The sequence below is a fragment of the Lupinus angustifolius genome, chromosome LG04 (assembly GCF_001865875.1).
Source record: "Lupinus angustifolius cultivar Tanjil chromosome LG04, LupAngTanjil_v1.0, whole genome shotgun sequence".
In the NCBI taxonomy this organism is placed as follows: domain Eukaryota; kingdom Viridiplantae; phylum Streptophyta; class Magnoliopsida; order Fabales; family Fabaceae; genus Lupinus; species Lupinus angustifolius.
In genome coordinates this window covers 17,869,797-17,895,621 of record NC_032012.1, presented here as the reverse complement: position 1 = coordinate 17,895,621, position 25,825 = coordinate 17,869,797, and the positions used below count along the sequence as shown (strand labels likewise).

Genomic DNA, 25,825 nt, shown 5'->3' with positions numbered 1-25,825 from the left:
GGGTGGCTTTACCTTGCAGTTAGGTGATGGAAATTGATCTGTTTGGTATGATAATTGGTTTGGGTTGAGAAAGCTTTGCAATTTGGTGGATTATGTTAACATCACAGACACTCAGCTTCAGTTAAAGGACTTGTGGAAAGACTGTTCTTGGGATTTTAGCATAATTTATACTCTAATTCCTATACATGTGAAGGAAGCTATTCTAACAATTCCAGTTCCGTCTTCCTCAAATATTATTGACTCATGGATCTGGGAGGGAAGTGCAACTGGGTTCTACTCAGCTAATTCAGGTTATTGGTGGATTAAGAATAATGACAACGAGGTCACGAGTGTTCAGATTCAGTGGAGTTGGTTGTGGAGACTGAATGTTCCAGAAAAAGTCAAATTTCTTTGTTGGCTCTCTGCTCATGATTCCTTGCCTATTAACTCTCTCCGTTTCAGGAGACATATTACCATCTCCCCTATGTGCCCTCGATGTATTAATGATAGTGAGGATCTTCTCCATACCTTTAGAGATTGCTTTCATTCTGCACTCCTATGGTGTCGTCTGGGTTTTAATGATCAAGGCTTTTGGACTACTGAGTCTTTCATGTTGTGGCTGGTGAAAAATATAAGATCTCACAATGGGAGACTTTTTTTGACAGGCTTCTGGTGGGCTTGGCGGTGGAGAAATAATTCATTTTTTGGTACTACTCCATGGGATTCAAACTATGTCACTAGGAATGTTCACCTCGATCTTAAGGATTGGTTTTCTACTGATGCCCTTTCCATGGATGTAGCTTTGGCTAATACTCGCTGGTGTCGCCCGGAGTTTGGTTGGGTAAAACTTAATGTTGATGGAAGTTGCACTATTCGTGATCAAATTATTGGTGGAGGAGGAGTTATCCGGAACCATGATGGAATTTGGCTTTCAGGTTTCTCTGGTAAGTTTGGAAATGGGTCTCCCATCCTAGCTGAGCTGCTTGCTATGGATCATGGGCTTCGGTTGGCTTGGGATTGGGGCCATCGAGCTGTAATCTTGGAGAGTGACTGTCTTGAGGCTATTCACATTATCACTAATAAGCTGCAGGTTCAACTTCAGCATCTGGAACCAGTTATTCATAGCATCGCTGATCTAGTAAATAGAGATTGGCAGGTTCGTATACAACATATTTTTCGGGAAGGAAACATGATGGCTGACTTCCTGGCCAAGCTTAGTTTGAGTCTTCATGTCTCTTGGATGTTCTAGGATACACCACCTGTAAGAGCTTCATCTATCCTACATATGGATTTGTACCCTATGTTTTAGTTTTGTTGTTTTTATATTTCCGTTGTACCAAAAAAAAAATACAAAAGTATATTATGATGTTCTCGTAGTAAAAAAGAGTCAACATCGAATCCACCGTTTCTTTATTTCCTTAAACAAACACCACCCCGAGATTTAGTCCGAATATAAAAGAATCTGATCCGTTAAAACGTGATTATCCCTGACCCTAAATCCAACGGCTGAGCATAAACGATACTCTTTCTCTCACACTCCGTTTCACTCTCTGGATTCTCTGCGCTGTCTATATTTGTTTCTCTCTCTTCTCAAATCCTCTTCGTTCTTCACAAATTTTAGGGTTTTTTTGTTCAACACTACTCAATTGAAGATTACTCAAAATAACCTAAAAATGGCTGTTAGTGCTGCCCAGGTATTATTAATTGTTATTTCTCATAATATTATTTCGATTCACGGTAAAAAATTAATGAACACACAGATAAATGATATATTAGGAAAAAAATACGATAATGTCAATGTGTTTTTTTGCAATAGCAGATAAATAGGAACGAAGGAACGAGTTAGTAGAATTGAAGTTTTTATTTTTTGAGATTATTATTTATTATTAATTTTTATTTTGTGGCAGGTGGGTTCATACTTTGTTGGACAGTACTATCAAGTTCTTCCACAACAACCTAGTTTGGTTCATCAGTTTTACTCTGATAACAGTTCTATGATCCGCGTTGATGGAGATTCTACCCTAACTGCTCATGATTTGTTGGTACATTCCACCTTTTTCTTTTATTTCAATTCATTTTCTGATCTTATTGAAATTATTGTTTCTAGTAAAATATCTGATTTTGGGTGCACTGTGTAGGATTATAAGATGTTTATGTTTGGATAAAATTATTTTTTTAGAAATCAGAATCGCTCAGTAAGTTGATTCCTTATTATAATTAGAAGATACTCAATTAATATGATTAGCTTTTCGTGTAACAATTGATTATTTTGATTTTGGACTAACACAAATAGCTTTTGCTTTACACCAAAATCTATGATAAGTTAATCACTTTTTACACAATCTTGGAATCTATTATTTGTAAGCTTAACAAACGGCCCTGCACCATTTGTTTGTATGAATCATGCTCTTCAGTCTTCACTGATATTTCATCCACGCTTACCCACTAGAACAGAACTTGCCTCATGTATATTGTGTTTGCCACGTAAGTTACTTTTCTTTTATGTATAGCCGCTACTTATGGGTTAAAGTAGCTAGCAGATAGCTGATCGGGTTATTTTTATCTCATGCAGCAAATTCATGAACTTGTCATGACACTGAATTTTGTTTCAATAGAGATCAAGACAATCAATTCTCTTGATTCTTGGGATGGAGGTTTGGTTATAATGGTCTCAGGTTTTGTCAAGATCAAGGATATCAGTCGGAGGCGAAAGTTTTTCCAGACCTTCTTTCTTGCTCCTCAGGAGAAGGGTTACTTTGTACTGAATGATATTTTTCATTTGATTGATGATGAAGTAACGTACACAAATCTGGGATCAGTTGCATCGGAAAAGTTTGACACACAACCTCATCTTTCTAATTCTGTTGCAGAGCCACCTGGTAATTTGACTGCTGAATTATTTTTCCATTATATTTATATGTGGACTAGTTTTAACAGGAACCCTTTGTTCTGTTAAGGTTATAGTATGTAGATGCAATGACCTTCTGTTTAGTAAGGATTTTTTCGTAAATAGTTCGGAAAATGGTTGTCAAATCGGGATTCACATAATGAATCTGAACTTTGGAAGACATGTTTTTTGAATTGTGAATCAAACTATATGATGGAGTGTAAGATTTGTGTTCAATGATTAAGAATAGCATAACATATATCTTTTCACATGATGAAACATTATAATCAATTAGGTATTAGCTTTGTCAATGGACATGATGGAGCATTATGGTGTTGTTCGATTCATGTAGCCGGACCTACCTAGTGTGACTAAGGCTGGGTTGATGTTGTAGATATTAGCATTTAATAACTCACTATACCACTATCAAAGTGAAATATAAAAGAAACAATCGAAGTAAAAGTAATAATAGTTAAATAACAAAAAGACCTGCACAGGTTCGTGTGAAGCTCTAAAAATTATAAGAAGAAAACCGAAAGCGACAATAATATTTGCATAAAAAGGATTTGTTTTCCAGTGTCATCCATTCTGTGACAAGAATTTTGATGCAAACCCACATGAAAGCAACAGAGAAGAGAATTAGACAACAAATAAATAACCACATAATAGAGGACGGGGAACCTGCAATATAGACCAGCTGAAGACATGAAAATGGTCTCGGACGGGGAGTGGATAGGAGCAGAGCGTGAGGAAGAGATTAAGGTTTCTTTGAATACAAATACTTTGAGTAGGTAAGATTTGGGGGAGATATTTGCATTTTCACTCCATTCCAAAATAACCCTGCCAAAAAATGAAATAAGGATTTTCAAAATGGGTTGCAATGGATCTGACCTGGTTTATTGCACGACCCAGCTGTGCGAAAATTGCACAATACATCTTAGATCCTCTATTTAACCGATTCTTCTGATATTATATATCTGATTCTGGTGGAAAAATGAAACATTCAGTGATTCATATCTCTGCATCTTGGACTCATCTAATTACATGAATTGAATCATGATTCATGCAATTCTGATGACAATAGTTTGGCATACATAATAGCTTATTCAGTGGCAATGATATAAGAACTTATCCAAAATAGTTAGGCTAAAATAATTACTTTCTTGGTGACAATGATAATGAACAAATATATATATATGTACCTCTTTCTTTCTATTTACTGCAATTTGGTTTAAATGGCCTTTTAATTAAAATAATTGGTTTTTGATAAATTCTGATGGCATTGATTCATCCATGAAGCCAACTCCGCTTAATGGGGCAAGGTTTCGTTGTTGTTGTAGTTTCTAATTCTAATAGATGAATGTTTATGTGCCAAAAGTTGAATTTTTTAGTTATTAATCTTTTCCACTCAATGACTAAAGTAGTATGCATGTAAAGTGTCATTTTTGTTATTAAAAAACATTGTCTCTCTTTGGGTCCTGAATATGTTATTTATCAGCTTTGGACTATGGTTTTGAGGAAGAGGCTAGTGAATATGTTAACTCAGTTCATATAGAAGATGATCCAGTGGACAAGTATAGTGTTCCAGAGCTGCAGCAGCTACAGCAAGACCATGAAACTGAAGTTGTGGTGGAGGAAACACCTGCAGAGGTGGCATCTCCAGTAATTCCAAGTGTTTCTCATACCATCCACGAACCCCCGGTTGCGCATGTGGAGGAACCTTTGGAAGAGCCTCCTAAGAAAACCTGGGCATCTATTGTATGTACTTCTTCTTTGCCAGGCTTTTTCTTGAGTTTAAATTTGGTCCACTGGAAGTGAATACCCTATGCAATGTCAAATAAGTAGGTATCACATCATTGGAGTAAATGAAGTTTCACTTGCAATAAGTATTATTTTTAACTGAATTTGAAACATGCGGCGTTATATGGTTCTCTAGCAGTGTAAGGTCTTTACGTTGTCAGTTGATCTAAATCAAACCATACTTTTTTGGGCAGTCCTTTTATATAATTTGTTTGTTAATGTGTGTTGGCACCAATGCATTTTACCCTTATTTACATTTGACATTCTGATTTTCTTTCTTTCAAATGGTTGCAAACTTTACTTTCAGAACATAATTTTCAAATTTATACAATTATTTTCCTCTTTTAGTCCTTTTTAGTCTTTTTTCTCAATTTAATTTGGTTTCTTTGAACATACAGTTACAAAAAGGTCAATCTGTGTCATCTCCTGCTCTGCAATCAACTTATAAAAGCGCCCCTGCTCCTTCAGTGTTTAATCATGTTGCGCAGCCTGCTGAACAACAGTCAAGCTCTCCATCTACATTTGTTCCCGATTATGGGGTTGATGCATCAGAGGATGGCTATGGAGTAGTGGATGAAGGTTTAATTTTTATTACATGCTTCCCTATCTTTGTTCACTTTCTGTCTTTACTATTTGTACCATTCTGGCAAAGTGGAAAGTAATTATTAAACATTTTAGCTGGTTATGGTATTTTCTTGGAATACTTATTGTATATATGTTGATGATATGTGTGAAGTTTATTCTGTTCTTCTCTCTTTGAGGTGAAGTCCTTTGTGGCAGATTTTGCTACCAATGGTGGGCGACAGTTGTCTAATATATTTTTAAAATATATCCATGTATAGAAAGATTCTTTTTAGAGGGTGAGGCTGCATAAACTTACCTCATAGAACTTTTTAGGTTACACTTCTCTAAGCTTGGATACAAGTGTTTGTACTGGTTAGGGATAAACTTTTGATACCGAGATTTTGAGAAATAAAATTCTAGTATTTTGATTTTGAAAATGGATTAAGATCCTCTTATCTGAGTTTGTAACATGACAAGTTCATGCTACGAGAGGGAAATACACGAATGGTCCCTTCACAAATTATGGTTGGTCCTACTATAATTTCTTTTGTGTCTCTCTCATAAGTCATAATGTGATTGCTTACTAAGTACTGACATGAAAGGATTCACATCTGAGCATTCCCACTTCCCAGTCTTGGAACATCAAGTTGATACATGATCTATTCTTCCAGGTGAAGTAAAATCTGTCTATGTGAGAAACTTGCCTGCTGATGTCACTGAAGCTGAAATTGAGCAGGAATTTAAGAACTTCGGCAGAATTAAGCCTGATGGAATATTCGTCAGGGTCCGGCAGGTAAGTTTTTTTTATCACATCAGAAATGAATGCCCATATAACCAACCTTGAGAAGAGAAAAAGCTTAAATAGAAATTGATGTACACAGGAAATTGGAGTTTGCTATGCTTTTGTGGAATTTGAAGACATTGTTGGTGTTCATAATTCGCTTCAGGTTTGAATTTATTTTATCTTTCGTTTTCTCATTAGACATAATCTGATGACCTTTGACTCGGAGGCCAATGGTTCAAATTCTGGAAACAATCTCTTTGCTTGCGGGGTAAGGCTGCTTACAATAATCTCCACAGGCCCCGCCAGATTGGAGCCTCATCACAAGCTGCTGTTTTCTTATTAGACTTAATCTTTGTTTGATGATCTAATTATTCAATTCCTTAATAAAAAAGAACACAGTTGAGATTTAGATGTTCTATTTGTTGTTGATTAGGTTGACTCTGCATTCTGTGCTATGGAGTCAAGTTGGTGTACTTTCATTTTGTTTCTTAAATTTTATGCTTCAGTTTCCTCATTATTTTTTTATTGTTTTATTCCGATCAAGAAAATCTATGGATGTAGTTTCTCATAGTATTCCAAATTTTCAGGAATTAAGGTTGGACTGCATGTAAAGACAAATATCATTATCTAACATTTTGTCATTCACCCACCCACCCACACACCTGCATTAACAGCAATGTGCTTTCTTGTGTTTTGTATATACATGTCTTCATTATTTTACGTTGTATTTGTAGGCTTCTCCCATACAATTGGCTGGAAGACAAATATACATAGAGGAGCGGAGACCAAACACCGGCGTTGCAGCTCGGGGAGGAAGTAATGCCTCACTTTCTTTCTTAGTTTATCTCATGCTGTTTAGAAAACATCAATGATTTTGTAGCTTCCTAGTTTCTGAGTTGAGGGTTTTACTTTTACCTATTACTATTATTAGCTATTGAGAAAGCTTTGAAAGAAGTAAGTTAATGTCTTTGCATAAAGCACATAATGCACCTAACAAGTAGGTGTGCAATGGTATAGTGCTTAGAGTAGACTGGCTGTACATGCTAGCGAAACTGGTTGTTGACCAATTGATCATTGTGGTAGTACTTGGCACTTAAATGCCGTTGTACACCAATGTTATTAGGTAAACTCTCGGTTACCAACTCCTACATGGCATGTCACATTAGCTCACAGAGGAGACTTGTGGCTGTTCATGTCAGCTTTGCACTTGTATGGGAACATTGTCTGAATCAGTGTATTGTAGTTGTACTATACATCATAGGACGTGAGAGCCTTTGGTGATCGGTGATGGTTGGTGGGAAGTTGCTGTATTATCATAGAACTGTTTTTATTGGTATTTGGTACTGGAATTTGGTAAAACTATTGTGAACATGAATAAAACTAGTATTTTTGTGTGAAGGTGGTGGCTATATTTAGGACCTAAGGTTTGGATAAGGAACAAAGGCAGAAGGATTTCTGAGACACTTACTGAATTATTAGGATTAGTTGATTAGATACTAATAGGCTACTTACTATATGGAGGCATGACTAATTATGTTGGTACATGATTCCTGTGAGTTTAAGGTAGCTATAGCAATTTATTATAGGTTATGTTTGTTGCCTAGTTGTGGGTTTGGCATGAATTTGAGGTTCTTAGTGTTGGCAAGTGGCAGGATTGGGCAGCAAAGTATCACTTGCATTTGTGCATCTGCCAAATGATGATTGCTTTTAGGCACTAGTGGTTTTGGAAATGGTGGGAAATACAGCCTTGGATAAACCATAGTGGAGCAAGAGATTTTTGGTGGAGGGCTCTGATTTAGTTTTGTCAAAGCATCACAAGGACCCAGCCTCAAATGGGAATAAACAGAACATAGTTGTTTTCTTAGGCAGTTAGTATTCTGACTAAGTTGATGTTTTCTCTAATTCCGTGCTAATAAACTATTAGTTTAGTGCAAGCATATTTGTAGAATGTGATTTGTTTGGTATGAAATGAGATTGTTTTGTTGTCTCTTTTGCTATGTGCTTGTAGTTTCTTTGCGAGATTGAGTTTTTGTGCTGTAGTTTTCTGCTTTTGTTACAGGCAAAATATTATCTAATCCTCCTCTGTACTTGTACATCTTGTTTCTTTTCTTAATAAGATATTTTTATGTAGTATAAGATTGGATTTTCTAGTTTGTAGTATGAAGTTTTAGACACTAAAGTGTTATCTGTTTTCACTTGTGTATGTGTAGTGTTTTATCATTTATCTTTCTTATGGAGATAAAAAATGGAGGGGCTTAACTTGTAGTAATGATATCCACTTTCTTTGTATTAATCAGGAGGAAGGGGAAGAGGCAGAAGCAGTTATCAAACAGATGCTCCAAGGGGACGTTTTGGTGGCAGGGGCTCAGGCAGGGGAATTTATCAGGATACTGCTGATTATAACAGGCTAAGAGGTGACGGTTATACCCAGCGCGGTTCCCGATAAGAAAATGTCCTAACAAAACTTGCATGAAAATGCTGTTCTAGAGCTTATACATTTTCTATAATCTGGTAGTTTGATTTGGGTATTTGTTGCTGAACATTTTCCTTCTGTGGTTTCGTTACAAGTTCTTATGTTTCAGGTGTGTTTTTTATTTATGTTCAAGTTATTGAGATTTCATTAGTCTTTTTTGCAAGTGTAGATCACTTTGTTCCCCTTGAATGCTGTTTAATATCCATTCAGGGGTGAAATTTTGGGCATTTCTGTACCCTTACGTTAGAGATTGTGAGAGATTTTGGGCAGAGAAAGTGTGTTAAGGGGGAAAAATATGTTTGAGACATTCACTTATGTTATGCTGAATTGTCACATGGTCTTTGCATTGTTGTGTTTTTTTGCCCAAATTATAGTGAGCTGTTTCAGTAGTAACACATCAGAATCTTACAAATTATATTTTTCTCCTGATTTGGATTACAGTGCTCTGAAACTATAAATTTATATCATTCACGTAAGTCTATCTTGATAATGTGGCAACACTAGTGAAACTATAAATTTTAGATTTTTTTAAATCTAGTATTCCATAATACAGATACAATAGGTAAGTGTTGTGGTCCTTTCCAAATACTAAGGAAATTAGAGGATTTAGACTATGGAAAAAGAATTGCAATGATAGTCACAACCAGCCCGTAATATAACTTAATTAGCAACATACGAATGTCTTTTTACAATCTTACTAGTAATATTTTTCAAAGCAAGTGAGAATCACCTTTTGTATATGTTCAAGAGTGCTGAATCAATTTTGTTTGGTTAGTTGGGAGATTTATCTGCATCTCCGTTGTTGCTACTTCCATTATTGTCTAGTCTCATATTTTTGGGTATTGGGAGTACCAGCTATGATAAGATAGGATCAAGTGATAAAATATGATGCTGATAACCTTACATGTTCTGTGTAACTATAGTGTTAAAATGGTAGTAGGCATGGATAAGAGAGATTCTTGATGAACAAGAAGGAATGAGAAAATGTTATTGAATTGAATTAAATTTCAAAGTTACATTGAATCATCTATATAAAGGGAAGAAAAACACTAACTACCCTAACCAAACCAAATTAACTAACCGACTAACAAAAGCTCAACTATTTTAACATATAGTAACATCATTCATCTATCTTTCCCTGCTATTGTAAGTCAAATTTTCATTTGAAAAAGAAACATTTTTCTCAGAAATTATCTGTTTGGTCATACTGTTTAGTGGAAGTTGGAATCACAACCCTGTTAAAGTTTGACAATATTTGTTGAAAATAGGGACACATAATATTTGTCAGACCCCAAGTTAGAGAAATAAATAATAACAATAACAAATCAACTTTATGCCACTTCTGCTTCAGTGTACACTTGCAACCCAAGTAATGCATGGTTGTAGATTTTAGGCGAAGCTAAAATGTTGAGATTTGTTTCTCATTATTCTTGCTGTTCAGAACTTCATGCACACGCAATCTTGCCGGTTTGAAAAAATGTTTGCCTGGAATTCTGACTTAATCCATCACTTCTGATATTGTGCAGCATGAGAGCATATATATTATCCCACTTTTTTGTAACATTCCATTTACTATCACCACTAATTGGTTGAAATTTTTATTTAAGTTAAAATTACAATTATTAAATATTTTTTTGATCAATCATATTTCCTGACACAAAGGATTGAGACAATAGATGCGGACTCCATATAGCAATGACACTCATTTTATTAGGATAGCTTTTGATTTAAGCAAGCATAAGCGGGTTGTAAATAATTTTCCTTTTGATATTTAAGCTTAGAACTTAATAATGTACATATATACTATGTTTTATAAGATATGATTTATTTAGTTTATTATTATGTTTTTGATAGAGGTATAACTGTTCAACTGATAACTTCTGTGTTAAGAATCCCACCCTTATCAAATTAATCAATGGGGCCTCGTGAATTTTAATTCTTTGAAGAACAAAAACATGCCAAGAAATGCTACAATTTTTTTATCAGATTAAATTATTTTTGAGAAAATAATTTATGCATTAACATGTCAATATATTATCCACGAATACGTGTGTTAATTTTTTGGTACTGCCAAGAGTATCTTGTCACCTTTTAGGTAATGAACTAATCCCTTTTGGGTGTATGTCTGTCCTTCCCTATAAATGTCGCTCACGATGATCTAATCCTTGACCTATTAGTCATCTAGGGATCTAGTAGAACTTTACACTATTAAACCAACACTTTATTAGTAAAGGAAAGATAATAAGCTGAAAATATAAAAAACTCTTTATAATGCATAGATTTTATACTAGTGACATATAAATATGCTTCTTGACAAAAATCGGGGTACATAAAAAATTTAATTACACAAAAGTAATCCATTTTATACCGACTAATATTTAGTAGCAAAATATGCAACACTGAATTGATTACAAAATTACATACAAATTAACAAAATTACAGATGTAAATACATACGCAGATTCTGATTGCAGGCCCATCAAAATTGATTTTTGCCTCCTACACAAGACCATTAATTGGTGATGTGCTAATAACTAACATCTCCTTGTTAGGTGCTAATGTTTCAGTGCTGACACTGCTTTTTCTCCTAGGCTTTGCCTCTCCAAGCATCATTATAACATCCCTCATTGAGGGTCTATCTTTGGGGATCTTAGCAGTGCAAAGAAGTGCTATTCTGAGAACCAAAAGCATCTCTTCTTGAACATGCATGCAGTTTCCTACACTTGGGTCTAATGCTTTTTCTGAACATCCTTTGTCCATTTTCCTTCTAATCCATCCTACAATATCTATAGACTCTTCAAATTCTGGATCTAATGGCCTCTTTCCTGTGAGAAGCTCTAGTAAAACTACTCCATAACTGTAAATGTCAATCTTTTCATCCACCTTCAAAGAGTATCCATATTCTGCCAAATGATATAGAACTGAAGTGATTACAAATGTATATCTTTTAAATCTTAAAAGAACAAACATATGTCAACAAATATGAATATAGCCAGTATTCACTTCAATCTTTATCAATCAACTTAGTAAAAGTTATATTATGCTCTTTGAGTTTAAGCTTTTAAGTAGGTATGAGCAGGATCCAACAGTACCAGCTCATCCGATATAGTGTGATCATGTTCAACCTCGAATATGGTCGGGTTTCATCGGGTTTAGGGCCGAGTTCGGGTACAAAAATTAGATTCGATTAATATTTAGAGTCAGATAAAGGATAAATATGACTCAACTCGTCCTATGGTCACCCATTCATCATGTATGTGTCTTTATTCAATTGTGTATAAAGTAATGAATCTATTTGGTCGAAAGTATTATTGATTCTCTAATTTTTTCATCATATATACATGATTAATACTATATATACACATATGTTATTTAAAGGTTATACCAATTGACATTTTGGATCAAATTAGCTTCATATTTAGGGCCGAGTTAGGTTCAAAAAATAACTTCACCAACATTTAGGGTTGGATAAGTTACAAGTCTTATCAGAATGCTCACCCTTACTTTTAAGTATCCTACTTGCCGTAAATGTTCTGAAAAACAAAGTAGTGATTGAAAGATTAAGGTAAGATGTATGAACTAGTAACTCACCAGGGGCAATGTATCCATAGGAACCAGCAATCATGGAGACTGTTTCATTCTTCCTGATCATCATTTTCGCTAACCCGAAATCTGCTATCCTTGCCTCAAGATTTGCATCAAGAAGTATATTATTTGACTTAATGTCTCTATGGATAATAGGTGGATGACAATCATGATGAAGATAAGCAAGTCCTTGTGCAACTCCTAGTGCTATGTTATACCTTGAAACCCAATCTACAAGCAATGTTCCTGCTGTTTGCTTGCCATGCAAGGCATCTCCAAGATTTCCATTAAGCATGAATTCATAAACTATCATCACATCAGTGTTATTATAAAGAAAGCCTAGTAGTCTAACAATGTTCCTATGCCTTAGTCTTCCTAAAAGATTCACCTCCCCAACAAGGTCATCACTGCTTCCTACTTCAATATCAGATCCCGATGATCTCCACAGTTTTTTAACTGCCACAACTGTACTTGATTGTGGTACCTCAGCCTTATAAACAACCCCGGTTGCACCCATGCCGATCACATTTGTTTCCTTGATGCAAGCTAAAATGTCAGTACTTGTAAAATCAAGCCTCTGAAATGCCATCAATCTCCATGGCCACCCTTTGCTACCCTTATAAAATCTTTCACTGAAACATAATCCATTATTGTACCACCTTGTGTATAAAGATCTTGCTGCCAAAATTGCAATCCCAATGGCTAAGATTGATAATATTGCAATGATCCATCCTGTAATAATTGGCTTTGTTTGTGGGTTCCGATGTCTCGAAGGATACGCGAATGTTAGGCCACATGCAGGGAGGACACCACCACATAGGCCAGCATTGCCCATAATATCATTTGGGTTTATTGTTCTTAGCACACCATTTTCTGGGACAGGACCATCTAGCTTGTTGTATGAGACATTAAATATTTCTAGAGCCGGAGAGATGCCGAAATTTTGGGGTATTTGACCGGTTAGAGAGTTGTTAGCAAGATCAAGAATGGCCAGTGTAGGCATGCTTGCTAATGCTTTTGGGATTTCACCACTGAGTTTATTGTTCTTTAGGTTCAAGCTAACCAATTTCTGACATGAAGCAATGCTTTTCGGAATGCTTCCAAAGAAATGATTTGATGAGAGGTCAAGAACACCAAGTGAGGGACAATCCTGGAATTGCTCTGGGATTTCACCTTCCAGGTTGTTGTTGGAGACTATGAAAGTTTGCAAATTTGGAATGGAAACAATGGTTGAAGGAAGAGAAGAGTGAAGGTTGTTTTTCGAGAAATCAATGAAAGAAAGAGATGTGGAAGAAGCAACGTCATCAGGAATTCTACCAGTGAGACTATTATTAGCCAATTCTAACCTTTGAAGCTTCCCAAGCTTGCCAAGTCCTACAGGAATCGTGCCGGAAAGAAAATTGTTATGAATTCGGACACGAACAAGCGAAGGACATTTCGATAGGCTTTCTGGAATTGGACCCAAGAATGCATTATTGAAAAGTATAAGCTTAGTGAGATTGCCCTTAGTGCATAGAGTTTCGGGAACCTCACCAGAGAGTGAATTGGATGATACATCCAACCACTGCAATGGAGAATTCTTACCAAGGTTACCAGGCAATGTCCCTGACAAGGAATTGTTCCATAGCTCAAGCACCTCAAGTTGAGGCAAATTTCCAAGGCCAGAAGGCACAGGACCGGATAGCCGATTTCGCATCAAGTTCAGAAGCTGCAAATTCTTCAACTCACTTACTTCAGCTGGAATATTTCCTGACAACATGTTATCTGAGAGATCCAGCAACACCAATGAAGTCATGTTGCTAATTGCTTTCGGAATCATGCCTTCAAAATTGTTCTTGTATAAGAAAACTGTATCCAATAACTTGAGCCTTCCCAACTCTTCTGGAATCTCACCACCAAGATTACCATCTGCTATATCAAGATACTTAAGATTGGTGAGATTTCCAAACTCTGCAGGAATCCCTCCTTCAAATGCATTGTAGCCAATGATCATAGTCTCCAATGATGAAAGTTTTCCTAGCTCCCCTGGGATTTCACCAGTGAGATTATTCCCAGATAGACCAAGAAACTTCAACTTATGCAAGTTGCCCAATGTCTTTGGAACTGACCCTTCAAAGAAGCTGCCTCTAAAATCAAGGGTCTCTAAGGAAGACACATTTCCAAGGTCCTCAGGAACAAAACCTGAGAAACTGTTGCTGGATGCATTTAAGGTCACAAGCCCTGAAACCTTTCCAAGGCCTAATGGAAAGTCACCAATGAAGAAATTCTGGCTCACATCAAGACTCTTGAGTGTGGTGAGATTGGTTATAGAATTTGACAATGATGATGAGAGCCCATTGCAGCATATGTTAAGAGAATTAAGACTTTTCAGCCTTTGTATCTCATTGGAAACTTTTCCACTCAGATTCATGTGAGAAAGATCAAGCTTCTCAACTTCTCCAGCAGAATTACACCACACACCAGTCCAATTGCAATGAACTGCATCAAAATTCCAATCATGGAGGTTGTTCAATGGATCAATTAGACCTTCTTTTACAGAAAGCAATGCTGATGCTTCATCATTTGCTGCAAAACTAACACCATTATAGGAACAACCCATGTAACAGAAGAAGATTAAGAAAAAGAAAAACTGGGTTTTCATATGCATCTTGTTCTTCTTTTCTGCTTGATTACTCACTCAACTCTCCATCATTTACACACTCAAATGAAGGCCAAAGGTGATAGAATGATAGTGATATGACTAGTTTTTGAGGAAGTGATTTAATAGGAGGATGACTAATGTATATGATATGACATGATATGATATTTGATATATAATATGGGGCAATTATAAACCATTGATTAGTATTTTTGGTTATATATAAGGGCTTGTCAGGTTTGAAGGAGTGTCATTTCATTTCATTTCATATCAAATGAGAGATGGTAATGTTGATATAAGGACAGTGAATATTTGGAGTTGTTGGAAGTTTGTCCAACATTAAACATGGGATAGAATGTGACATTTCATAATGCTTTTTGAGTTTAAATCTTACTTCCTTTATCTGCTGTCAATGTCAACTTGAAGGTGGAATTATAAGGCACTTATTATTTTACCTTTTTTAATAACTAGTGTGTCTAGTGTGAAGAACATGGTGAGGTTGTTTGGGATGATTGTTGTGTGAAACTGTGAATAGATGTACCAACTAAAGAAATAAATGCTTTGGATATAATTTCTTCCAAGACATTTTACTATCAAAAACAAAACCATAGTTTATTTATTGCAATGAGTTAAAAACTATATAGTTTAGCTTTCTTGAAACCATAACTAAAAAAAGTATTTCAGTGGATGAGATTTTCATTTAGTGGGTTTGGGTGTGTATGTATCCTTACGCTAAATTTCAAGGATTTGAACTCGTCACCTCATAGTCAATAAACAACAACCTTTACTATATATACACATATGTTATTTAAAGGTTATACCAATTGACATTTTGGATCAAATTAGCTTCATATTTAGGGCCGAGTTAGGTTCAAAAAATAACTTCACCAACATTTAGGGTTGGATAAGTTACAAGTCTTATCAGAATGCTCACCCTTACTTTTAAGTATCCTACTTGCCGTAAATGTTCTGAAAAACAAAGTAGTGATTGAAAGATTAAGGTAAGATGTATGAACTAGTAACTCACCAGGGGCAATGTATCCATAGGAACCAGCAATCATGGAGACTGTTTCATTCTTCCTGATCATCATTTTCGCTAACCCGAAATCTGCTATCCTTGCCTCAAGATTTGCATCAAGAAGTATATTATTTGACTTAATGTCTCTATGGATAATAGGTGGATGACAATCATGATGAAGATAAGCAAGTCCTTGTGCAACTCCTAGTGCTATGTTATACCTTGAAACCCAATCTACAAGCAATGTTCCTGCTGTTTGCTTGCCATGCAAGGCATCTCCAAGATTTCCATTAAGCATGAATTCATAAACTATCATCACATCAGTGTTATTATAAAGAAAGCCTAGTAGTCTAACAATGTTCCTATGCCTTAGTCTTCCTAAAAGATTCACCTCCCCAACAAGGTCATCACTGCTTCCTACTTCAATATCAGATCCCGATGATCTCCACAGTTTTTTAACTGCCACAACTGTACTTGATTGTGGTACCTCAGCCTTATAAACAACCCCGGTTGCACCCATGCCGATCACATTTGTTTCCTTGATGCAAGCTAAAATGTCAGTACTTGTAAAATCAAGCCTCTGAAATGCCATCAATCTCCATGGCCACCCTTTGCTACCCTTATAAAATCTTTCACTGAAACATAATCCATTATTGTACCACCTTGTGTATAAAGATCTTGCTGCCAAAATTGCAATCCCAATGGCTAAGATTGATAATATTGCAATGATCCATCCTGTAATAATTGGCTTTGTTTGTGGGTTCCGATGTCTCGAAGGATACGCGAATGTTAGGCCACATGCAGGGAGGACACCACCACATAGGCCAGCATTGCCCATAATATCATTTGGGTTTATTGTTCTTAGCACACCATTTTCTGGGACAGGACCATCTAGCTTGTTGTATGAGACATTAAATATTTCTAGAGCCGGAGAGATGCCGAAATTTTGGGGTATTTGACCGGTTAGAGAGTTGTTAGCAAGATCAAGAATGGCCAGTGTAGGCATGCTTGCTAATGCTTTTGGGATTTCACCACTGAGTTTATTGTTCTTTAGGTTCAAGCTAACCAATTTCTGACATGAAGCAATGCTTTTCGGAATGCTTCCAAAGAAATGATTTGATGAGAGGTCAAGAACACCAAGTGAGGGACAATCCTGGAATTGCTCTGGGATTTCACCTTCCAGGTTGTTGTTGGAGACTATGAAAGTTTGCAAATTTGGAATGGAAACAATGGTTGAAGGAAGAGAAGAGTGAAGGTTGTTTTTCGAGAAATCAATGAAAGAAAGAGATGTGGAAGAAGCAACGTCATCAGGAATTCTACCAGTGAGACTATTATTAGCCAATTCTAACCTTTGAAGCTTCCCAAGCTTGCCAAGTCCTACAGGAATCGTGCCGGAAAGAAAATTGTTATGAATTCGGACACGAACAAGCGAAGGACATTTCGATAGGCTTTCTGGAATTGGACCCAAGAATGCATTATTGAAAAGTATAAGCTTAGTGAGATTGCCCTTAGTGCATAGAGTTTCGGGAACCTCACCAGAGAGTGAATTGGATGATACATCCAACCACTGCAATGGAGAATTCTTACCAAGGTTACCAGGCAATGTCCCTGACAAGGAATTGTTCCATAGCTCAAGCACCTCAAGTTGAGGCAAATTTCCAAGGCCAGAAGGCACAGGACCGGATAGCCGATTTCGCATCAAGTTCAGAAGCTGCAAATTCTTCAACTCACTTACTTCAGCTGGAATATTTCCTGACAACATGTTATCTGAGAGATCCAGCAACACCAATGAAGTCATGTTGCTAATTGCTTTCGGAATCATGCCTTCAAAATTGTTCTTGTATAAGAAAACTGTATCCAATAACTTGAGCCTTCCCAACTCTTCTGGAATCTCACCACCAAGATTACCATCTGCTATATCAAGATACTTAAGATTGGTGAGATTTCCAAACTCTGCAGGAATCCCTCCTTCAAATGCATTGTAGCCAATGATCATAGTCTCCAATGATGAAAGTTTTCCTAGCTCCCCTGGGATTTCACCAGTGAGATTATTCCCAGATAGACCAAGAAACTTCAACTTATGCAAGTTGCCCAATGTCTTTGGAACTGACCCTTCAAAGAAGCTGCCTCTAAAATCAAGGGTCTCTAAGGAAGACACATTTCCAAGGTCCTCAGGAACAAAACCTGAGAAACTGTTGCTGGATGCATTTAAGGTCACAAGCCCTGAAACCTTTCCAAGGCCTAATGGAAAGTCACCAATGAAGAAATTCTGGCTCACATCAAGACTCTTGAGTGTGGTGAGATTGGTTATAGAATTTGACAATGATGATGAGAGCCCATTGCAGCATATGTTAAGAGAATTAAGACTTTTCAGCCTTTGTATCTCATTGGAAACTTTTCCACTCAGATTCATGTGAGAAAGATCAAGCTTCTCAACTTCTCCAGCAGAATTACACCACACACCAGTCCAATTGCAATGAACTGCATCAAAATTCCAATCATGGAGGTTGTTCAATGGATCAATTAGACCTTCTTTTACAGAAAGCAATGCTGATGCTTCATCATTTGCTGCAAAACTAACACCATTATAGGAACAACCCATGTAACAGAAGAAGATTAAGAAAAAGAAAAACTGGGTTTTCATATGCATCTTGTTCTTCTTTTCTGCTTGATTACTCACTCAACTCTCCATCATTTACACACTCAAATGAAGGCCAAAGGTGATAGAATGATAGTGATATGACTAGTTTTTGAGGAAGTGATTTAATAGGAGGATGACTAATGTATATGATATGACATGATATGATATTTGATATATAATATGGGGCAATTATAAACCATTGATTAGTATTTTTGGTTATATATAAGGGCTTGTCAGGTTTGAAGGAGTGTCATTTCATTTCATTTCATATCAAATGAGAGATGGTAATGTTGATATAAGGACAGTGAATATTTGGAGTTGTTGGAAGTTTGTCCAACATTAAACATGGGATAGAATGTGACATTTCATAATGCTTTTTGAGTTTAAATCTTACTTCCTTTATCTGCTGTCAATGTCAACTTGAAGGTGGAATTATAAGGCACTTATTATTTTACCTTTTTTAATAACTAGTGTGTCTAGTGTGAAGAACATGGTGAGGTTGTTTGGGATGATTGTTGTGTGAAACTGTGAATAGATGTACCAACTAAAGAAATAAATGCTTTGGATATAATTTCTTCCAAGACATTTTACTATCAAAAACAAAACCATAGTTTATTTATTGCAATGAGTTAAAAACTATATAGTTTAGCTTTCTTGAAACCATAACTAAAAAAAGTATTTCAGTGGATGAGATTTTCATTTAGTGGGTTTGGGTGTGTATGTATCCTTACGCTAAATTTCAAGGATTTGAACTCGTCACCTCATAGTCAATAAACAACAACCTTACTACTGTGTTAAACTCACTCTCTTCAAACTAAGGGTGAGCATGGGTCGGTAAGGATTATCCCTTACTCGCCACTAAATGTTGGTTGGGTCATTATTTTGAATCTGAATTTGGTATTAGACTTGAAGCTAACCCAACCCTAGATGTCAAATGAACCAGCCTTTGAACTCAAATCCGACCTATACCTCATTAAATATAATACTTACCCTTTTAGATAAAAAAATTCTCACTATTACTTATTATTATGTATATATACTTTGACATTTGAAATGGTATATGTATATATATTATTAATCAAATATATAATGAAAAAATTAGAGAATCCATTATACTTTCGACCAAATAGATATCAATACTTTGTACACAATTGAATAGACACACATATAAACATGATGAATGAGAGACCATAAGACGGTCTAGTCGGATCACGTTTATTCCTTTCTTGGTCCTAAATATTGATTGTATCTAATTTTCGAACTCGAATCCGACTCTAGACCCGATAAGATCCAACGAAATTCAAATTTGATCATGATCGGGCCATACTGAATAAACGAGTATGGTCAGATCCTCCTCATCCATACTTCAAACCATAATTATTAACCTAATTTTAGTCTAGTTTTTTTTTTATTGAAGTAGAGGTGGTAAAATTTTATAATGTGTAAATATAGTATAGAATGGAAATAGTACATGTTTTTCCTAAGAAATGTACTTGTTCACATGCGTCTAAAAATTAAAAAGACAATTAATATTGTTCAAAGTATAATCATCTTATAATGTTTAGATATATTGATAAATTATAATCATCTTAACGAATGAGATTAAAATAATCGTTCTTCTAAATTTCAATTTCAATTAACTAACTTAATAGTTAAAATTAAAGATTACTTTCATAATTAAAATGTATACTTTTTATTTTACTATTTTACTTCATTTAAATATATAATACTATAAAAAGCAAGGTGTAAAAATATGGTAACACTTTCTCCTATGTTGTTTAATATTACATAGATTTTGCCATCAATGATTGACATTCAATCTGGTGTAAGAAAAGTGATAGAAATTGGAATGTTACAAAAGAATAGAATATAAGTACCCCTCTACTTCTTGGTTAAGGAAACTTTATAACCTCGTTTGAGCTTTATATGATAACCGCTTTCATAACCCTTCCTCTTGGGTGGTAATAAACAATATCTAAAAACATGTTACGAGTACATTCAATAAAACAAGCATATTATATTAAAACATGTTGGTCTATTCATGTAAAACTATATTGGATTTCTAAGAAGATCAAAATGTCAATGATTCAATTATTGTGAACAACATTTGTTAAGAGTGACAGTCAAACACATTAAAAATGATTAGTTACTTAACAAAAAAGATGAATGAATACACTTGGTAGCACCAAACAAAATTAGTGCGTCTCCATTAGTAGTGTTATTAAATTTAGTTTGGAAGTATAATTTTCTTTTTCGAGTCTGATTATTGATTCGATCAAGATATTGGATCGATGAGTTATAAGTTGGACCAATGAATTATCAGTTGAACGAATTGACTCAATTTATATTAAAAATTCTAAAAAAATATCTATACTAACTTACATATTTAATAACTTTATTTATACTCAAAATTTTAAAATATTATTATCATACAAAAAAACTAATTTAAATAACCAACAAAAAAATTATTACAAAAAATATCACAAGTTGAAATCAATATCAAATAACATATATTTTACGCTTTAATTATGTTTAAAATTTAAAGTTCACTGTTGAAACTATTATGTGCATGGTTCATGATTGGACCTGCCAGTCAGATCCGGTTTTTGTAAGAGTGCCTATTAGTGTGAAAGTTGACGGGTTTAAGCAGTCTATACAAATAAAAAAGGAAGAAGACACGATGCATAAGTGGGACACTCAATGACTCAATACATGATTAAGGTGGGATCCACTACAACATTATGTATTTGTGGTTATCTTAACATCAAAATCTAATCCAAAGCCATGTGATTATAGGAATAATAACTTTAACAAAGTAAGTTAGAAAAAACTACTATGTGTACTTTTTATATATTTTATAATCCATTTAAACGAAGAAAGAAGACATGAGAAAAATATAAAAAAAGAGGAAAGATCAGAACCATTATCCTTCTCCAACTTGATGTTTTTAGCTCCAATATATTAAGTATTCCTAATGATCTGGATTTCATGTTAAAGAGAGAAAGAAACATGAAAATAAGACAAATTCCACCGTCAAATATTAAAGCATAGAATTATATAGCATGACACGCATTCAAACACATAAAAATATTGAACCTAATTAATTTTATTATGTGGGGTTGGCAAATATTCACCATTAGCTATGTAAAAAAATAATTCTAGTTACCAAAGTAGTTATCCATGTTAACTCTGAAAGGACAACTCGAGGACATATATGTCCCTTTTAGATTAAGAAGCAAATAGTGTAATGAATGATGAAAAGTACAAGCATGCCCTTAAGATTTGAGATTAAATTATTAGAGGAATTAGCAAATATAGGGTAATGGGAACAAAGTGCTGCATTCAATCAATCATGGCCTAAGCCCACCAAGTACCATTATTCTCATATCAAAATTTATTTATTTATATTGTAGCCCTTCTTCCTTTCAATATTCACATGCACACATGTGGGAGTGTTGGTTTTAAGAAATTCATAATATTAATGCACTTTATATTGTTTGGCTTATATTTGGTACCTACACATGTACTATAATAGATGGAAGCCATGTGAAGTAGCAACTTCCTAGTGAAGTGAAGTACTTACTTCCTTTATTATTGGAAAGAGAAAGTGATGATTTCATATAATGAATCATTCATGTGAATTATTTGATGGTTGTTCTTTCTTATACTTTTTATTTCATTGTGTTATTTGATGGAGAAGAGGTTGAAAACTTTGGCTACATGTATCCACATGCCTTTATGCTAAGGAAAACCATAAACAGAGTTTCACTCATCATTTAAAATAAAAAGAAAACTCATAATAGACAAAAGAAATTATTATATGGTTTATGACTAAATGTGAAATCAAATTCTGATGCATTAATTAATTTAAAATTAAATAGATTTATCATAAATAACTATTGAAACATATAATAATTTCTGTACAGAAGCTAGGCCAGAGACTTATACATTATTATAGTATCATTTAAAATTCATATTTAATTATTATTAAATTTTAAATGTAATTCACACAAATAAGTAATGTATGATATATTGATTGTGTATAAATCAATAGAGAATGTATAAATAATGCCCTATCATAAAGGTACGCATCTGCTGTCTCACTCCTTTGTGTTACTCCATGTGTCAGGAGATATGATTGGTCAGAAAAATATTCAATAATTATAATTTTAACTTAAATGATTTTTTTCCAACCAATTAGAGATAATAACATATAAAGTGGTATAAAAAGTGGGACAATAGATGTACTCCCCTATCACAAATATACTAAAAGGGATTGTAGTGCTCATAAATGCACATGTATCACATGCTTGTTGCTGACAATTGCTTTTGGAAAATCATTTTCCCATGGTTCATCAAAACCATTATATGGATTTTGGGTTTCCTTTATGGTGGATATTTTCTTCATTGAATTGGTTGGAATTTATTACGTTGCATAAACTCTTAAAATCTGAAATAACATTTTCCTTCTTCCCATACACATGATTCATACTGAAATTTATGTAATATTTATGTACTGTCAGTTTAAAGATTTATATATAGTCGGTACGTCGTCTATTATTTATTTCTATTACTTTTTTGGTAAAAAATCAATGATAATTAAAAATAAATAATAAATAATATCCTGACAATATATCAAACTTTTAAAGTGCATATTTTTTCCTTCTCTTTCTCTTATTCTACATACTTTCCTTTCTTACCTCTCTTAATCATCTTTTCATCAAACTCACCCGACAGAATCTTCAAATCATAATCCCAAACATTCATCTTTGGGTCAACATCTATACCAATAGAGTGTAATACTTCATATAACACTTTCTTTGATTGGTTAAAAAATATATATGTATGTTCAAAATTTAATAATAAAATATTTTTATGACCAATTAAAAAAGTGGTAGAATGACATACTTTTTAGGATAGAAGTTGGGTTGCTTTCATTTTTTCCTTTCAGTCACATCTTTGTTGTTTTTAAGCATATTTCGTGACCCAACTACAAAAGATGAAATATTTTGTTATAGCCCAAGATAAATTCTCCATTTGGATAACTAAGATGTAAAGTTTAATAATCTTGTTGTACTTTGACACAACTTCTTTGTTGGGTCTGCAGAAGTTGAATAATTAAAAAAATTACTTTTGCATCTTTACACCTTCGTGACCAACTATAAAAGTTAAAAAGAAAACATTGTTTGTAATGAAGTTAAATAAAGAATTTGGTAACATTGGGTTGGCATTACTCTGGTCAAGGCTCAGGGCCACGCACCAAATATGACTCGCCAACTTCGGTCAGGTCTGCTCGGTCACGCACCAAATATGACTCGCCAGCCTTGGTCAGGATTGCTCGGTCACGCACCAAGCTTGGTCCATCAGCTTCGGTCAGGATTGTTGGTCACACACCAAGCTTGGTCCATCACCTTCGGTCAGGATTGTTCGGTCACACACCGAGCTTGGTTCATCAGCCTCGGTCAGGATTGACCCATCAGTCTCGGTCAAGTTTACTTGCTCATGCATCAGATTTACACGGTCATACATGCAAGACCACTACACCAGGCATGGACAACATGGTCACGGTCACAATGGGCACTTTGGCCCATCTGACCTCACCCAAGTGGCACAATGGTTTTGTTCATATAATTCACATGGGCCTAATCCTTTTTCTTCTAGGCTATATTGTTTTACATTGCTTAATCATTATTTATCTAATGATTAATGCATGATTAGTTAGGTAATTAGTTACAACTAACTTAGTCTATGAGGTTGCTTATCATTCAAGTAATCTGTTATGGCCTTGGATATATAAGGATGGTTGTTCCAACTTTCCAAAGGAATGAAATACAATAAGTCTATTTCTTTCATAAAAGTAATATGATATCAAAGCTTGAAGATCCTAGACACTCCTGCTGCAACTCTACACTGCATCAGAAAGTGATCAAGTACTCTGCATATCAACAACTTCTTCCTCGAGACAAAGGCATCAAGAATGGAAATCCTTGAAACAAATTAGGTAACCCAATATGCCTCCAATTACAATGACATACAAAATCCATACTATCTGCATCCAGGAGAAAGCCCTAGAGCAATTCTTGTAATACCTCCACTAGATGGAAGCAATTACCACACCTAGAGCATGGCAATGAAGAGAACCTTGCTATCCAAAAATAAATTCAAATTCGTCAATGGTTCTATTAAGCCTCCAAGTGAAGTAGACCCTGAATATGACACATGGGAATGATGCAACACGATGATACTATCATGGTTCACAAGGTCCATGACAAAGTAAATTGGACAAAGTACCATCTATATAGACAACGCCCAAGAACTTTGGGAATACCTGAAGGAAAGATTTTCCAAAGGGAACTATTTCAGAATATCTAATGTCCTTCAAGAACTGCACTCAATTAGGCAAGGGGACATGAATATCTATGAATACTTCACTGATGTGAAGACTCTTTGGGTGAACTTGAGTCACTAAGGCCACTACTAAGCTGCCAATGCGAGATAAAATGCAAATGACAGATGATGAAGATTGTCAAGAACCACAAGGATATTGAGTATGTCATTTGCTTCCTAAAGGGACTCAATGACGAGTTCAACACAATCAAGGCACAAATCCTACTCATGGAACCTATGCCCCAAATAAACAAAGCATGTTCTTTACTCCTACAACAAGTGGAACGAAGACAAACAAATTCAAAGGCACTTTTCAACACTAGTGACAAGAGACAACAATTGAATCGAAATGACTCAAGACAATAGCAATGAAGAACAAGATCATCATCACAAAAGGATGCATACTCACAAGGAAGAACCAAGGGAACATGCGGAGGCTACAATAATAATGCAAGGAGTGGAGGGCTGAAGGTGTGCACTCACTGTGGAAGAGATAACCACACAATAGACATATGCTACTTCAAGCATGAGTTCCCACCTAACTATCAAGGTAACAAGACTAGGCAAGAGACTAGCTCAATCAACACTGCAATGGTCAATGAGTCTATGGATCACAAGGGTAGCAAAAATGTGCAACTAGATGAGGATTCAAAAGAAGGGAGTTTTAAGCTTGGTGCTGAGCAATATGCACAATTGGAGTCATTACTTCAAAGCATTGGAAAAAATACCTCAAGACACAAAGTGAACCAACTAAGCATCATGCCTTTTGATCTTGACAAGGCAGATCCACCTCAAGAGAACGAGGAACTCACAGGTACCACTACATTATGGATACTAGACACAGGGGCAACATATCATGTTTGCCCTGATCTGTCTAGCTTTGATGCTTATCACAAGATAAAACCTATTTCAGCGAGCCTGGCAAATGTCTCTATTACACAAGCTAACTTTGCAGGCTCAATTACCTTTTTTGAAAGATTAATGCTGCATGATGTTCTTTACATACCCGATTTTATGTTTAACCTTATATCTGTTAGGTATCAGTGATAGAATACACCTAGAAGGGGGGG

At 35.2% G+C, this 25,825-nt stretch overlaps 3 protein-coding genes across 4 annotated transcripts; 1 reads left to right on the top strand and 2 right to left on the bottom strand.

Annotated features, from left to right (window-relative positions):
- On the top strand, window positions 1,518-8,882 carry LOC109346061 (putative G3BP-like protein). 2 transcript variants are annotated; one of them, XM_019585425.1, is made up of 10 exons: window positions 1,518-1,553; window positions 1,584-1,673; window positions 1,887-2,021; window positions 2,552-2,858; window positions 4,365-4,624; window positions 5,065-5,245; window positions 5,902-6,023; window positions 6,112-6,177; window positions 6,749-6,830; window positions 8,312-8,882. In XM_019585425.1, exons 2-10 carry the CDS (start codon window positions 1,653-1,655, stop codon window positions 8,458-8,460), a joined length of 1,323 nt encoding a protein of 440 aa, XP_019440970.1. In that variant the 5' UTR covers window positions 1,518-1,553; window positions 1,584-1,652; the 3' UTR covers window positions 8,461-8,882. The 2 variants fall into 2 exon arrangements, with proteins under 2 accessions (XP_019440970.1, XP_019440968.1); XM_019585423.1 differs by lacking the exon at window positions 1,518-1,553 and having other exon boundaries at window positions 1,560-1,673.
- Window positions 10,986-14,887, bottom strand: LOC109346060 (MDIS1-interacting receptor like kinase 1-like). The gene is made up of 2 exons (XM_019585422.1): window positions 12,078-14,887; window positions 10,986-11,389 (listed from the first exon to the last, which is right to left on the bottom strand). Exons 1-2 carry the CDS (start codon window positions 14,716-14,718, stop codon window positions 10,986-10,988), a joined length of 3,045 nt encoding a protein of 1,014 aa, XP_019440967.1. The 5' UTR covers window positions 14,719-14,887.
- Window positions 15,594-18,329, bottom strand: LOC109344669 (MDIS1-interacting receptor like kinase 1-like). The gene has a single exon (XM_019583424.1). The coding sequence runs from the start codon at window positions 18,327-18,329 to the stop codon at window positions 15,594-15,596; it is 2,736 nt and encodes a 911-aa protein (XP_019438969.1).